The sequence below is a fragment of the Bufo bufo genome, chromosome 2, assembly GCF_905171765.1.
Source record: "Bufo bufo chromosome 2, aBufBuf1.1, whole genome shotgun sequence".
NCBI classification, from domain to species: Eukaryota; Metazoa; Chordata; class Amphibia; order Anura; family Bufonidae; genus Bufo; species Bufo bufo.
The window spans coordinates 353,391,844-353,408,685 of record NC_053390.1 but is presented as its reverse complement, the minus strand read 5'-3'; the positions used below and the strand labels follow the sequence as shown (position 1 = coordinate 353,408,685).

The 16,842-nt window shown below is 42.3% G+C and overlaps 1 protein-coding gene across 2 annotated transcripts in view; it reads right to left on the bottom strand.

The window, feature by feature from the left end:
• Positions 1-16,842, bottom strand: part of DOCK8 (dedicator of cytokinesis 8) — a 193,897-nt gene that overhangs the window by 17,609 nt on the left and 159,446 nt on the right. For both annotated transcript variants that reach the window (XM_040417106.1, XM_040417107.1), the window contains 7 exons: positions 16,260-16,360; positions 13,931-14,123; positions 12,158-12,301; positions 10,880-11,011; positions 9,334-9,468; positions 7,419-7,508; positions 6,183-6,419 (listed from right to left, as the gene is read on the bottom strand). In XM_040417106.1, the coding sequence (XP_040273040.1) occupies positions 6,183-6,419; positions 7,419-7,508; positions 9,334-9,468; positions 10,880-11,011; positions 12,158-12,301; positions 13,931-14,123; positions 16,260-16,360 (1,032 nt within the window). The remainder of the gene's footprint in view (positions 1-6,182; positions 6,420-7,418; positions 7,509-9,333; positions 9,469-10,879; positions 11,012-12,157; positions 12,302-13,930; positions 14,124-16,259; positions 16,361-16,842) is intronic.

Below are 16,842 nucleotides of genomic sequence, written 5' to 3'. Positions count from 1 at the left end.
AATGTGAGGAGGACAACCAGCGCTCCCAAAACTCAAAGGCCACAAAGGTATCTGTGCTGATGGCATTAAGCCTTTCGTAAAGAAGTATCCTATTGACTCTGTCCAGTACTGCCTGAAAACTAAATGAAGTCAACCGCCATTTGAAAGCTACATGGATTCTAGCTGATAAAAGTATATACTGTGATAGCTTAAATTTGGCATAAGTTATCCAAGAGGGTTTGTCCCCCAGGAGACAAAGTCAGAGACGTAGGATAGAGACATCCCAACACTGAGGATAATAGAGTGCATATTCAGCTCCAGAATCTCCTCACAATAGCACAGGCCCACCATATGTGAAATATTGTGCCCTCCTCATCAGATCCACAGAAGCACTGTGAAGAGACCTCAGGGTATATGCGGTGTAGTCTAGCTGGGACCATATAGGTCCTATGCAATATCTTTTGATGATGTTTCTGCTAGAGTGGTCTTCCAAGATCCCTTAGTGAGAGTCTGGGAGCTCTGGTACCACCTAGAAGCTGAATATTCTACCTCCAAGTCCTCCTCCCATGCATTCATATATGGTAGTCTAGATCCTTCCGTTACACCATTAAGTGTCCCATACATCCTAGATAATAGACCTTGTTTGTATAAAGAATAAGTTACAGAGCGTTCAAAGGGTGTGAAATCAAAGGAGCCGTTAGACGTCTAAAGGGAGTGTAAAAAAGAGAAGATCCGGTTAACATTAAACATTTTCCTCGTGGGGAGTTCATATCTGTCCTTAAAGTCAGCTAGCGAAATTAGTTTACCTCGGACCAGAAACTTGTGTAAAGAGCAGAGCTTATTGGATCTCCACCAATTAAATGTGTGAGCCTGCAGCCCCAGTGGGAACGCAGGGTTTCCCAAAATATATTCTAACGGGGAGTTTTTGGACTGTAGGGATAATTTAAATCTAGCCAACCTCTAGAGAAGTAAAGAGTAGTGAGACAAGAGGGACCTTGTGCGTATAGTAGTCGGTAACGGGAGGTTAGACCAAACCAGGGCCCTCCACGTCAGTGGAGTGAATAGTGACTGTTCTAGTGAGATCCACAGCAGGTGCTCTTTAGGTTCAAGGTGAGTCAGGAACAATTGCGCTAGCCTAGCTGCTTTGTAGTATTTAAGGAAGTCCAGAACTGAGAGACCCCCCCTGGGACTTATGGCGACACATTGTTTGCCTAGCTATAAGTAGACGTTTATCTGCCCATATAAACTTCAGGGCCTCAGTTTGTAGAACTTTTAGATCACAGCTAGGTACTGGTACAGGGAGAGTCCTGAATAAATATAGCAGTCTGGGGGGGCCACCATTCTGACAATATGAATCCTACCTACCCAGGATACTGGGAGGATCTCCAGGCCTTAAGGTCCTCTCTAATTTTGCGATACAGGGGAGGGTAATTCGTTTTGTATACCCTTTCCAACCTGTTAGGTAAAGATATTCCCAGATACGGAATGAAATTATGTCGGAGTTAAAAAGGGAACTTTTGTGATAGGAGGGATGTAGTTTGGGATAACACGTTACAAAGAAGAAGCTCGGATTTGGTATGTTTAATAGAAAGCCCTGAGACCGTGGAGAATGAATCCAACTTAAATAAGGATGGGAAGGATATAACAGGGTTGGTGATGGAAAGAAGGAGGTCGTCAGCAAATAAGCTTAATTTATGCTCTAGATCTCCCACAGGGAGCCCAGTAATATCAGGGTGAGATCTGATGTGGATTGCCATGGGTTCCATAGCAAGGTAAAATAAGGCAGGTGATAGGGGGCATCCCTGACGTGTGCCCCTCTGAATCAGGATAGGTGAGAAGTGAGTCGCAGGAAGTTTTAAATAGGCTTCAGGAGTAGAGTAAAGGGACTGAATGGCTTGAAGAAAGGGGCCCCTAACATAGCGCTCATAACCTTGGAGAGATAATCCCAATCCAAGGTATCAAAGGCTTTTTCAATGTCAATAGCCAAGATGGCCAAGGGGGTATGGGTCCTATTAGCCTCATGGATTATATTCAGGATTTTTCTGATGATATCTGGGGCCTCTCTGCCTGGGATAAATCCTACCTGGTCTCTATGTATAATGTCTGGTAGCATTACAGGAGATGGGCCTGTAATTGGAGGGCAACAAAGGGTCCTTATTTGGTTTAGGTATTACAGTAATCCTAGCAGAAAGGAATTCCGATGGAGGTGTGGCACCCTGTAGAAGATAATTACAATATTGGGCAATATGTGGGGTTAAGAAAGGGGCTAATTTTTTGTAATAAAGTGCAGATAACCCATCTGGTCCCGGGACTTTACCCAACTTCAAAGTTTTGATGGTGTTTGTCACCTTCTCTGCGGTAATTTCTCCACAGAGGCCAGCCAGCGCATCAGGGGAAACCTGAGGGAGAAGGATTGATGTTAGGAAGTCATCCTCCGCGATCGCCGGGCCTGCTGGGGGTCCGGAATATAATTGCTGATAGAAAGCCTGAAATGTATCATAAATGGTATCTGGGTTAGAAGTAGTACGTCCATTTCTGGTGCGGATTTGGAAGACCTAATAAATCCTCTGCTTGGCTTTCAGTTGCCGGGCAAGCATCTTTTTGGGTTTGTTAGAATATTTATAGTAGTAGGAGGCAGTCCATCAGAGAGCTTTCTCTGTGCTATTGGATAGCAGCATATTCAGCTGAAATTTAGTATCTTTTAGAGCTTTAAGAAGGTAGAGAGAGGGGGTCAGCTGATGTGCTCGTATTAGTCTACTTAGCTTAGCCTCCAGCGCTATCTAGGCGGAGTCCCGTTCTTTTTTTAATCGGGATGCTACTCCCACAAGTCTGCCCTGAATAAAAGCTTTATGAGTAAGCCATAATAACATAGGATTGACCTCAGGTGTAGCGTTCTCAGTGAAAAAGGTCTGTAGCTCAGCTTGGAGTTGATCATATATTGCTGGGCGGGTTAGAAGAGACTCATTCAGTCTCCATGAATACAGTGCATGACTAGGGCCAGTGAAGGCGAACTCCGCAAAAGCCACATCATGATCAGACCAAGAGGATACAATATGCCTAGAGTATAATAAATAGGGCAGGCTAGACGTAGAAGTAAGGATCATATCAATAGGTGTATATACACAGAAGGCTATGGTAAGTGAGGTACTCAATAATCTGCCCCACTTTGGAAACAAAGGGGATGGGGTCTTCAGTTGGGGCATATACAGTACAGACCAAAAGTTTGGACACACCTTCTCATTCAAAGAGTTTTCTTTATTTTCATGACTATGAAGGCATCAAAACTATGAATTAACACATGTGGAATTATATACATAACAAACAAGTGTAAAACAACTGAAAATATGTCATATTCTAGGTTCTTCAAAGTAGCCACCTTTTGCTTTGATTACTGCTTTGCACACTCTTGGCATTCTCTTGATGAGCTTCAAGAGGTAGTCCCCTGAAATGGTCTTCCAACAGTCTTGAAGGAGTTCCCAGAGATGCTTAGCACTTGTTGGCCCTTTTGCCTTCACTCTGCGGTCCAGCTCACCCCAAACCATCTCGATTGGGTTCAGGTCCGGTGACTGTGGAGGCCAGGTCATCTGGCGCAGCACCCCATCACTCTCCTTCATGGTCAAATAGCCCTTACTTTCAAAGTTTTCCCAATTTTTCGGCTGACTGACTGACCATCATTTCTTAAAGTAATGATGGCCACTCGTTTTTCTTTACTTAGCTGCTTTTTTCTTGCCATAATACAAATTCTAACAGTCGATTCAGTAGGACTATCAGCTGTGTATCCACCTGACTTCTCCTCAAAGCAACTGATGGTCCCAACCCCATTTATAAGGCAAGAAATCCCACTTATTAAACCTGACAGGGCACACCTGTGAAGTGAAAACCATTTCAGGGGTCTACCTCTTGAAGCTCATCAAGAGAATGCCAAGAGTGTGCAAAGCAGTAATCAAAGCAAAAGGTGGCTACTTTGAAGAACCTAGAATATGACATATTTTCTGTTGTTTCACACGTGTTTATGTATATAATTCCACATGTGTTAATTCATAGTTTTGATGCCTTCAGTGTGAATCTACAATTTTCATAGTCATGAAAATAAAGAAAACTCTTTGAATGAGAAGGTGTGTCCAAACATTTGGTCTGTACTGTACATTAACTATACATAAAATATCATCCCTATAAGTGCCCACCAAAATCACATCTCGACCTTGGGGGTCAATAATAGTTTGAGATACAGCAAATGGGAATGAGTTTTTAAGAATAGTGATCACTCCCCTACTTTTAGAACGATATGTGGAAGAGAAGAATCTAGTGTATTGAGGGTGTATATATTTTGGGTGAGAGGTGGGAGTGAAGTGCGACTCCTGCAGACAGAGGACGTCAGGCGCATGTTTTAGGTAAGTGGAAAAAGCCATTTTACGTTTCTGTTGAGAGTTAAATCCCCTTAAATTATGAGTGAGGATTTTACACATAGTATATTAATATACAGAGGAGCTTGGATGTGGAGGGGCGCCCGCCGACATCTCCCACAAGAGCCCATCTGTAGCCAACCCCCATCTGTGACCTGCGATTATTTAAGGAACATACAGAATGTACCCCTGGTTTACAGTAGAACAATAAAACGTTAACATAGTGAGCATAAACACGAAACAATTAGGTAAGCAGCTATGCCTATCTAGGCCAGCAAGAAAGAGTGTGCTAAATGGAGGGAGGCCGTGAGCATCACCAGCTGCCCAAACACCCCCAGATGGCCTCAGAGTAGAGAGCAACATGAAAGTCCATCACACCGAATCCCTGTATAGGAATAAGTTAGAAGGAGGAAAAGAAAGAAGTGGGTAGGTCTAATGAGGTAGAAGGAAAAGGTAGAGACTTGTGTCAGGCCATGTAGGCTTAGCCCGCTCTTCATATTTGTAGTCTTGGTGTAGTGTGCGATGATCTTCAAGGGTCACCACTCAGAAAACAGGAGAACGGGATGCCGAAGAGGTGGTAACTGGTACTTTGAACCAGACTCTGGCTGGGCGCTGAGGTTTAGGTGGTGCTGTAGATGGAGGTGGGTGCTCCAGTGGGAATTCCGCACACTGAAGTACTTCGATTCCCTCCAATGGAGAGTGCATCGTATGGGTGCGAGAGTTCAGTTGAACTGCCATTTGCAGGACCTGTGTCACCGGTCTCATCTCCCTGCGTCTACGGGGCATTGAGGGAGCCAGGCCAGCATAAAGATGGACTGATGATGGAAGACCAGGTAAGTTGGACAAGTTCCGGGCTGCTGATAGGATTTGGTCTCTCACCTCTGCAGGGCTGTGGAGTCGGTAGATAAATGGTCCGACTCCTCAGTTTTTGGTAACTCCTACTCCTCTGTATTTAATATGCAAATGTATTTTATACTATAAAATACATTTGCATATTAAATACAGAGTAGTCGGAGTTACCAAAAACTGAGAAGTCGGACCATTTATCTACCGACTCCACAGCCCTGCAAGGCTCTGGGTAATGGAATTTCAGTACAACGTCTCTCGGTAGATCTGGGAAGCGGGGTTTACCCAGCGCCCTGTGGACCCTATCTATTCTCAGATGGCCCGCTTCAGCTTGGGGAAGTAGCGCTTCAAATAATGTGAGCAGGGTGGTTCGTAGATCAGAAAAAGTTTCTGGCTGGCCCCTGATCCTCAGATTTCCTCTCCATGACCTATTTTCTAGGTCTTCTGTTTTTAGTTCAAGGGCATCCAGCTGGGCTGCATGGGAGTTTATATCTTCCCTGTCTGCGCCTATGGAGTCTGATATATCATCTGTCCGCGTCTCCAGGTCAGAAACTCTGTTCCCTATGTCCTGGATTTGGCGGGAAAATTCTGCCTCTGCCTGTGAAAGTTCAGAATGGAACAGTGTGGTTATATTCTTGGATATCTGCGGCATGCGGAGCTCACAAAAGCATGTCCTCCCTGCGAGCTACGCGCATGTGCCCCTCTAAAGGGGCCTTTAAATGAGCTGTCAGGAGTTCAGTGATAAGGAATATACAACGAGCCACAAGAGCAGCAACCTGACGGGTTCAATGTGAAATTTAATGCCGATAGGCTAAAACTTAACCTTGTAGAACAAAATTGGATGAAAATAAAGAGTAAAATAAAAAAATAAAAAAAATTGACCCTGACGGTGTTCCTAGCCTTTAACTTTTTGTTACACCATTATCTTTCTTTACACATTTTACAACACTCTACCTCTTCCTTCTGGATGACGTTTATGCGGGTCTTGATATAAGGAAAAGCATGCAATGTGGTCAGAATGGTCTTCCTCTTGTACTGCTCACTAAGATTTCCTCGAGGACGTCCATTAAGAGTAAAGGGGGTGGTATACATAAATCGGCGTAGGTTATAGTTCTTCTCAAAATAAGTCATCCTGTATTTCATTTCGTACTCCTCAAAGTATGGCTCTACAAATGTAATCTGGATGTAGGCCTAAGGAGCAAAGTAGATGATAAAAGAACATCAAATTAATGAGTTATTAGCATAAGTGATTTATTATAGCATTTATGTACTCGCATTTGATAAAATTTCAGTCTTTGAGTGAGGACTTGAGTGTTTTCTGTTACAAAGCACCAGTTCCCCTATTTAGCCATAGCACTAAATGAAAACACTTGCAGCCACTTTCCTCAAGAAGTTTTTAGCATATAGCTTTATACAGTTTCACTGAACTTTATAATAAATGAGTATACAGTTAGCTCATAAGCTCCCCCTAGTGATAATTATATGTGGGCAATATATTACCATTAAAGAGGACCTGTCACCTCTCTCCTGACATGTCTGTTTTAGTAACTACTTGGGGGAAAGGAGGAGCTCATGCAGTCTGACACTGGCAACATTGATTCGATAGTGTCAGACTGTCCAGGAAACCCCACCTACTGTTAACACCCAGTTACAAATTCATTAATAAATTTCTAGTAGTAATAACAGAGGATTAGAACAACATAGAGTTATACGAAAAGATGCTCCAGAATCGTAATTGCAGGGGAATTCATTTTTTTTTGTATAACAGACATGTCAGGGGTGGTAACAGGTCCTTTTTAACTTTATGGGAGGAATTTATCAACCCATGTTTGCCACAAATTTGTGCGCAAGCACCTTTTACACAAAAAATGTGTGCCTTTTTGTCGTTTTATGCCACACTCTTTAAATTTCTGAAAAGTGGTTGGGACATGGGCTTAGTAGAAAGACGCCTTGCAAATTTACTATAATTTATGTCAGAAAGTGGTGTAAATTATAGTTCAAACGTACACTGGCTCATAGCTGCCATAGACCTGACTTTCTGGTACAGAGGCCTGTGCCTCATGAATTAGGAGCATCTCTCTCCAATGCTATGACAGTAAGCAGATCATTAGTTAGAAATAGTATTAAAAGACAGAATTTTTCTGATAACCACAAACCATGCTAAAATCAATTAAGAAATCTTTTCTGTACCTTGTTGGGATCCAGTTTTGACTTATCCACGGGAGCCGAGTCTTTAATCATTTCCGCCATATGTTCTCCAAAACAATTACTATAAAATCCCTACAGTGGAAATAAAGATACAAGGTAATAATTCTGAGGATCATATGATGTTATTATATGTATTTTAATTTCTGTGCCAATACGACATGCAATGTATTTATAGTGATATTATGTTATTATACGATACCGTTGACTCATAAATATGAGTCTTATGTACTCTTTCTTTGCCAAGGTACCCATATAAATTACTCTAAAGTTGATCCAAAACTGATGATTTCAACCAAAATGATCGTTCATCAGTGTTTCAAATAATCATATTAATTTGGGTCCAGCTCTTTCCTCCACCTGGTGAGTCCTGCATATATGTTAGTGTGTGCAGATATGCGTCTTGTCATCTAGGGCCTTTGAAGTTGCCTTCTAGCCAGTCACACCTCCACCAGATTGGAGAGGGGTGGCATAATAAAAGAGAGTCATAGAAAGAGAGCATTGATGAAAACCCAGGGTTGGGTATCATTTCTTGGGTCACACCAAAGTAGTGAAAATGTGTCCTGGTTTTCTGTCTGCACTGGAGCCTATGCCATCTATGTGAGTGTTAGGTTTCTGGTTTATTTCCTTTAAAGGAACTGTTGTGCATTGTATTACTGTATGCATTTTGTTAAACCTTTTTGTATATATAAGCATTGTGACTTTTTTCATCATATTAAACTCCCTTTAATAAGTGCTGTCTATGCATGGCCAATTTAGGCTCTAGTACCGTATTTTTCAGACTATAAGACGCACCGGACTATAAGATGCAACTAAAATTTGGAGGAGAAAAATAATAAAAAAAATATTTTCATCAGGTCTCAGTTCAGACTCCTAATCCTCACCAGACCCCCATATAAAGACACCCATTTTTCATCAGACCCCAAAATCAGACCCCCAAACTCCATCAGACCTCAGATCAGACCCTCATCAGACACTCTGGATTTGCAGATCCAGGCTCACTACTCTTTGGTCTTCTTCCGGCCCGTGCTGCACTGTGATTTGACGTAACACAGTGTCAGGTCATAGTGCATGCCTACTTGCACTACGTCCTGATGCTGTACGTGATCAGGGCATAGTGCAGAGTGGGGCCCGGAAGAAGACAAGGGAGAGTGAGTACAGCCGACGCAGTGCTTCCCTTACCGCTCCCCGCCTCCTGCATACTAATGGCCGCTTACATATAACCTGCTCCTTATACAATTTACTGCATTGACCTATTTATTATTATTAATTATTAAAGCAACATTCATTTCAGGGCGCTACAAGGGCTGTACATACATAATATAAAACAACTGCAATAAGCATGAACAAGTTGCAAACTGGTACAGAAGGAGAAAGGACCCTGCCCGCGAGGGCTTACAATCTACAAGGGATGGGAGAAGGATACAGTTGGTGAGGGTAAAGATGGTCATACAATGTTATAGTGGCAGCAGGGTTACTGGAGGTTGCAGGCTTGTCTCAAGTGGTGGATTTTCAGGTATCTTTTGAAGGTTTCCATGGTAGGTGAGTGTCTGATATGTTGGGGCAGAGTGTTCCAGAGTAAGGGGGCTGCACGGGAGATATTTTGGAGGTGATTGTGGGAAGAGCAGATAAGAGGAGAGTAGAGAAGGAGGTTTTGTGAAGATCGGAGATTGCGTGTAGGAAGGTATCGAGAGATCAAGTCACAGATTTATAGAGGAGACAGGTTGTGGACGGCCTTATATGTCAGAGTTAGTAAGTCTTGGGATCCATTTAAAATTTTACAATTTAACATGCATGCATAGTCAATTAACCTCATTTAAAAACACTGACAGACCGGTATTTTAAATACTGCAGTTCTAAATCAATAATATAGAAAAAGAAAATGGATAAGACAATTTACCTCTAATCTGTGGGAAATCTCAGGAAGTTTGGTGATTGTTGGTTCTTTGTAAATAAACTCCTGTTCATCCAGGTCACCAAATTTTGCTCCATAAAATCCTACACGGAAGTATGTGCCAAACATTCTCTTCTGCCCCTGTTGTATTCAAAAAACATATTAGTTACATTATTTACATAATTTTTTCTTTAGACAAAAGTACTTGAAAATAAATGACAGTTTTCCCAAAACTAAAACATGTAATGAAAGAATATTTGACCCACACTGCCTGATTGCTGGGACAAAGAGGCCACAGAGCTAGGCTGGTGCTGTAGTCCCTTAAAGGGTTATTCCGGTTATGTTATCTCCTATCCACATGCATACTACTGCATTGGTGGGGGTCCCCCAATGATCACTAGAATGGGGACCCTGTACACCGTGGAGCCCTCCGAAATAAACAGAGTGGCTGGGCATGCATGCTGCAGCTCCATCAATTTCTATAGGAATTCCAGAGATCGCAAAGTACAGGTCTCCACTATCTCCTGAACTCCCATAGAAATGAATGGAGCGGATGCGCAAATGGCCAACCAGCTGCTCTGTTCATTTTGGGGGGCTCCATGGGGTACAGGTTCCCTATTCTTGTGATCAGTGGTGGACCCGCACTGATCCGTTAGTTATTCCCTGCACTGTGGGTAAGGGATAACTTAACATAACTGGTATACCCCTTTAATTGTATTTCCCTGCATAGTAGTTGTCACAACCACACACTGTGCAGAGAACTGCAGTACAGCTCCATTCAAGCTCCATTGGCATTATTATAATATTATAGTGAAACCAATTTTTAGATTACAAAATTTGCATTGAAAGTTTTTTTTTGGGGGTGGGGGTGGGATCTGGCTCTATGTTACCGTTACCATATACTGATACCATTACTGGCTAGGCAATATTTGCCATCTCCTTTGCCTCAGTACCTTTTTATCACTACAAGTCACGAGCGCATGCGTCTTCTCACCAGGAAAACACACGGGTGTACGCATGTATACTATGGGCGTTACTCACCATGGTGATCAGAAACACGGTGTGCATGCGTAGACTCTCACTACCACCCCAACGAGATGAGCGACCAGACCGGTTGCTGTACACTCTAGTACACTTTCGGTCAAGCAACGAACGAGCACTATATGGCCTTATTGGTGCAGATCTGACTCTGGTGAGTGCCTAGGTCTCTATTTCTACACAAGGTTATCCCTGTTGCATTCATGTTATTATTGGGCACTGTTTTATAATGGATGTGGTCTGAGGTAACACTTCCTGTGTCATGGTAATGACGTCACTTCACATGACATGTCAGAGTGTATGTATGCTTGAAAAAGGCTAATAACTATCCGAAACGTTGCATCACCTGGATTGCTGATCATGGAATAAATTTGCACATGTTTTCACCTTCAACGGCGAGTGCTGCCTTTCTCCTTTTTTGGATTTATCTTCGGATTGCTTTAACCTTAGCTGTGTGTGAAGAGATGTTGCTTTTCAACATACAGTATAATTAAAAGAAATCAGGATTTAGTACCTTAGTTATTATGCGATCATATGCCCTCTTGAGTTTCTCATGGGTGGAAGAGAGCTTTCTGAAGTCTCGATGAGCTTCAAGAACAGGGATGACGATTTTGTAGACTTCATTCACTGTCTCATAGAATCCTGCCTGTAGGAAATGGTACATTTAAAGTAGGATTAATAAATACTTTTAACCAGTTTTGATCTTAAACAGATCATTTGTTTCTGTACCATCAAATAATAGTAGAACAATTGTGATCAAACAGCTACTCGTTCATCCTACAGGCATGGTTGATAGGTGATTGGTATTTTCTCAACTGGTAATAAAATATGAACACACCTAAATGCCGTAGTAATCCATCCATGTACAACTACAAAAAGAAACATCATATTTTTATATACCCATATACCCATTATATATTATATAACATACTGTCCAAAAGTGTAAGCAATAAACTTAACAGCAGGAAATATTTTCTAAATAAATTAATAAAAAAATGACTTACCTTTTCAATACCCACTGCTCCAGCTCTGATGCCCAGTAGTCCCTGTCAATCTTTGCATCAATAATTTTACATCTGCTTGACCGCTCCAGGCAATCACTAGTTGATGCTATGATTTACGGTAATGCTAGCATGTACAGCACAAGACTGCTGAGGCCAGTGATTGGCTCTAGAAGTCACATGGATGTATGGAATGCACCGCTGGAGCATTGGCTCTAGAGCATGGGATTTTTAATTTATAATATGTTTTCTTAAACTCCATAAAATCTCATGACCTTAAATCATCTCTGTAATAGGACAGAAACACTTAAATCTGGGCATCCATAAGATGTCCATAAAATCATACTAAGGCCTCTTGCACACGGCAGTTGTGGTTCTGTTCAACGTCCATGTGGCGTTGTGGCAACATCCGTGCGGCGGCCGGGACAGATCCAGACCCATTCAACTTGAATGGGTCCGTGATCGGTCCGTTCTGCAAAAAAATAGAACAAGTTCTATTTTTTTGCGGAACAGAAGCACGGATCGGAACCCCACGGACGCCCTCCGTAGTGCATCCGTGGGTTCCGTTCCGCACTGCATCTCTGGATTTGCGGACCCGTTCAAGTGAATGGGTCCGCATCCTTGATGCGGAATACACACGGCTGGGCCCCGTGTATTGCGGAACCACCATATGCGGCCCGTAGTACGGCCATGGGAGCACAACGGCCGTGTGCAAGAGGCCTAAGAGGTACGTATACATATATATATATAGGCAGTTTTATGTCATATTTATTATGCTGAAGAACACTTACTTGACTGAAGAGCTCTGCAGCTTGTTCCAAAAGTCCAACTAGTCCAGTCTCTGAGAAGTATCTTCCAGAACATACTCCATCTTCATCTGGAGTCAAGATGTCATCAGATACTGCTGATTCTTCTATCACATTAGAGGAAATGTTCTGGAAAGGTCATTGGGAATATTATCACTTTCCCATAGAGATACAAAGTATATGGACATAAAAAGAACCTGTCATTGTTTCCCTGTTTTTATATAGAGTAGACAAATGAATTTAAGGGGTTGTCTCATTTCAGACTTTGATGGCATATCGCTATTTCCAAAATGGGCCACCTGCAATGAAGGACAGTGCACTACGCAGGTACTTTCTCCCTTCATTCACTTCTATGGGACTTCCGAACCCTAGCTCAGCTATTTCCAGAAACCCCATAATGGTGAATGGAGAGGTGGCAGTGCATGTATGGTGCGCTCTTCATTCAATTTTATGGGACTTTTGAAAATAGCCAAGTGTACTCAGTTGCCTATTTTCGGAACCCATAGTAGAGAAGGGGAAGCATCTGCACATGTATGGTGTGCTCTCCTTCACTTTGGGGGTCCCATTCTGGAGATAGATGCGGGTTCCAGAGGTGGGACCCACACCTATCTGACTTTAATGGTATATCCTAGCGTTATACCGTCAATGTCCTACAGTAGATCAGGGATTTCCAACCTGCGGCCCTCCAGCTGTTGCAAAACTACAACTGCCAGCATGCTCGGACAGCCTACAGCTATCAGCCTACAGCAGAGCATGGTGGGACTTGTAGTTTTACAACAGCTGAAGGGCCACAGGTTGAGGATCCCTGTCCTAGATGACACAACCACTTTAATGTCTGTAATTTTATACTTTATTTAAGATATTGTTTTAAACACATCTTACTTCTTTGTTACAATATATAGTATTTTTTTCTGATTTTGACATGCGCCATTTCTTATTTTTTTCCCTTTTATTCAATGGGAATGAGAACACACTACAGATTGGCGTGGTATTAAAAAGCAGGAAGTGCTCAACCCCATATGCAGAGGTGCATCTATACATGGGGCGGGGAAAATCTTGCACTTGTACCAAGTACTACAAGTACCACAACGGGCATCCTACACAGGATAGCATTTTTACACCAGTGTGAGGATTAGTAAGACCGCAGAGTGCACCTGTCTTTGTTTTGGGAATGAGAACACCCCTTTAATATGATCATTAAAAAGGTTTTCCAAGATTATTTTTTTTACTGATCGGTGAGGGTCCGACACCCGGGACCCCTGCCGATCGGCTGTTTTGAGAAGGCATCGGCACTCCTGTGAGCACCACTGCCTTCTCGCAGCTTACCAATCACAGCGCTGTACATTGTATCGCTGTATTTGCAGTTCAGGCCCATTCACTTGAATGGGGCTGAGCTGCTCCTAGGCCACGTGATGGTCAATGAGTTATAGTAAAACTTTCAAGATGCCATAGAGGCCTATAAAAAGTTTTGATTGGTGGGGGTCTGAGTGCTCAGAACCTCATTGATCGATAGTACTAGGAGAAAGTAGTGCTCGCATATTGCACGCTCTCTCCTCACTGCAGGAGATAGGCTCAATAGAAGACTATTCGCCCATATCAATTCGGTCCTCTGCAGCGAGGCGAGAGAGCACAATATCACGATATGCGTGCACTTCTCTCTCCTCCTTCTACCAATCAGTGGGGGGTCTCAGCACACTAATTAAAACTTTTAATATGTCTCTATGATTTATCAAAAGTTTTCCCAAAACTTTAACTTACCTCAAAGCTGACACTCCCAACAGGCAGATAGCTGCAGTCTTCCAGCAAGCTCAAGTACTCTGCGACCAGGGCGGCAGCATGTACCAGGCACATGGCTGCCTCTGTGTAACACTTCACCTTTACGTGTTTCTCTGCCATGTTCTGTAGCCAGGTCAGTCTCAGGTCTGGAGAAGTCTGATAGCCCTTAGCAATTCTAATCAAAACAGAAAAATTCAAAATGTTTCTATGCATGCATAAAAAAAATAACTTTTCTTGTTTACTCTTTAAGGCATGAATGAGTATAAAGAAGTTTAGAAACCTGATAGGAGAGCAAGTAGGTTATGTGTTGAAGAGGAGGAGAGGTTTTCATTAAAATACAAAAAAGAAGGGTGAAAAAAGATTGATTGAGATTTCCAAATTCCTACTTTTGAAGCATCAGTTTGTTTCTACCATGGTAGGGGCATCCCATGTCAGTACTTAAAGGGATTCTCCAGGAATGATTTAAAAAGGGGAGGGGCCTCACTCCAAACTATGCTCCAACACTGACGTATACTACAAATTTGTGAGCAATCCTGTCAGGCTGCTCAGTTATGATAGCATATCGTAAACAAGATTGCATCACTACTATCTTCTGTAGAGCAGTGTAGTGTGTAATGAGGACCTGCTCCCTCACCCCCTAGGCAGCTCTGCAGGTGAAGGCAACCAGTCCTGCTCACATTCTAGGACAGGTTGTTGCCGGCCATTTTAAATCAGTTCCGGAGAACCCTTTTAAAATGACAAATCACTGACTGATCTTTGTTGTGATCTGCGGAATAGTATGGACTTGGATGGGATGCAGATATGGCAAATATGTTTTTTGGGTGTGAATGAGCTTTTAAGTGCAGCACCCAACGACAACCAGCATGGCAGATCAACTTTTCCAAAGATACCTACCTTCAATTGTCATCTATCAATGTCACTGACAGTCACTAGACAATGGTTTAAAGCTGACTTTTCTCAAGTGTATGGCCAGCTTAAAGGGTTTGTCTTACTTCAGCAAATGGCATTGATCATGTAGAGAAAGTTAATACAAAACACTTACTAATGTATTGTGATTGTCCATATTGCCTCCTTTGCTGGCTGGATTCATGGTTCCATCACATTATACACTGCTCATTTCCGGGGTTTACGGCCACCCTGCAATCCAGCGTTGGTGGCCGTGCTTTCAAGCTATAGGAAAAGGCTGGCGCCTTTTCTTATAGTGTGCAAGCACGGCCCACTGCTTCTGCCAGGGAGAAGGAGCTCAAGTTCTCGCGGGAGAAGGAGCTGCGATTCTTGTGAGAACTTGAGCTCCTTCTACCTGGCTAAGATCAGGGCGCTCTGATTGGATGATCTCGCAGCCAGGGAAAAGATAACCGCGCCCAGGAGAAATACAGGTCCATGCCTAGTAAAACCGAGTCGCCTCATTAGCATATGAGGCGCCAAAAGATATGGGGATATGGGGACCACAGCGGATGAACGGGGTGTTCTTTAGAGAAAAAAAAAGTGCCAAGACATCAGTTGGTGATGCACTATAAGGTAGGATAATAATTAGATTAAGGATATCCAGGTGAAGGGTCCTCTTTAAGCTATACAAGGGGGAGGTGTTTTCATTGATTGATCGATTGCATTCTCTGTATAAGTGTGTATACATAGATAGCTGTCAGTCACTGATAGCTGTACACAGGGGAGGTGTTATCAGTGATTGATAGCATTCTCTGTGTAAAAGTGTATACATAGATAGCTGTCAGTCACTGATAGTTGTACACAGGGGAGGTGTTATCAGTGATTGATAGCATTCTCTGTGTAAGTGTGTATACATAGATAGTTGTCAGTCACTGATAGCTGTACATGGGGGAGGTATTATCAGTGATTGATAGCATTCTCTGTGTAAGTGTGTATACATAGATAGTTGTCAGTCACTGCTAGTTGTACACAGGGGAGGTGTTATCAGTGATTGATAGCATTCTCTGTGTAAGTGTGTATACATAGATAGCTGTCAGTCACTGATAGCTGTACATGGGGGAGGTATTATCAGTGATTGATAGCATTCTCTGTGTAAGTGTGTATACATAGATAGCGATTAGTCACTGATAGTTGTACACAAAAGTAAAAATAGCAGAGATTTAAATGTATAAATTACAAGTTTTACTCAATATTACTTGTTTTAGAAAATCTTTCACAAAGAATGCTTGTGGAGACATCAGCAACATGGATAAAACATCATAAAACAGAGGTTCGTTTATGAACATTCAAGTTTAACTTATAAAGACCGTCTGAGAAATTCATAGCAAATAAGAGAGAAGCTGGAAGAAGTGGACCTGACACATACCTGTACATCAGATCCATTAACATCTCTGGGTCCTTTTGGAAAGCCCTCATTTTGACGGTATCTGACAGAATACTGTTTAAATTGTTTAAAAGTTCATTCACCTAAAAATAATAGAGTTATCAGTATATTTAGAAATTTGAAAAAAGTCAATGAATCTGATATTGCCATTTACTGTAGACATCTTTTATTTGATTGGGGGCCACATGAAAACAGGGTTATATCGTAAAAATATATATTTTGGTTATTTTTAAATCACAGAGAAAAGAGTATCCTGGCTCTTAAAAACTCTACTGTTATATCAATTTGCTTATGATTGCTTCTATCAATATTACCAAGAACACAAAGACCAGTGCCAACCAAACAGTGCTGCAAATATACTTAAAGGGGTTATCTGATGATACAAAAAGTTCTGGAGTGCTTCTGTAATGGAAATTAATGGAGCTTCTTCTGTAGAGCTTCCTCTTCTCTGTGTCGCTGATATGATGAATGCGGCTGACTGTCTCCATCAGTTCATTAGCTAAGTCAGCCGCCTTCTCCGTCAGCCAGCTCTTTCGTTACCTCACTGACACAAAGGGAGCTGTCT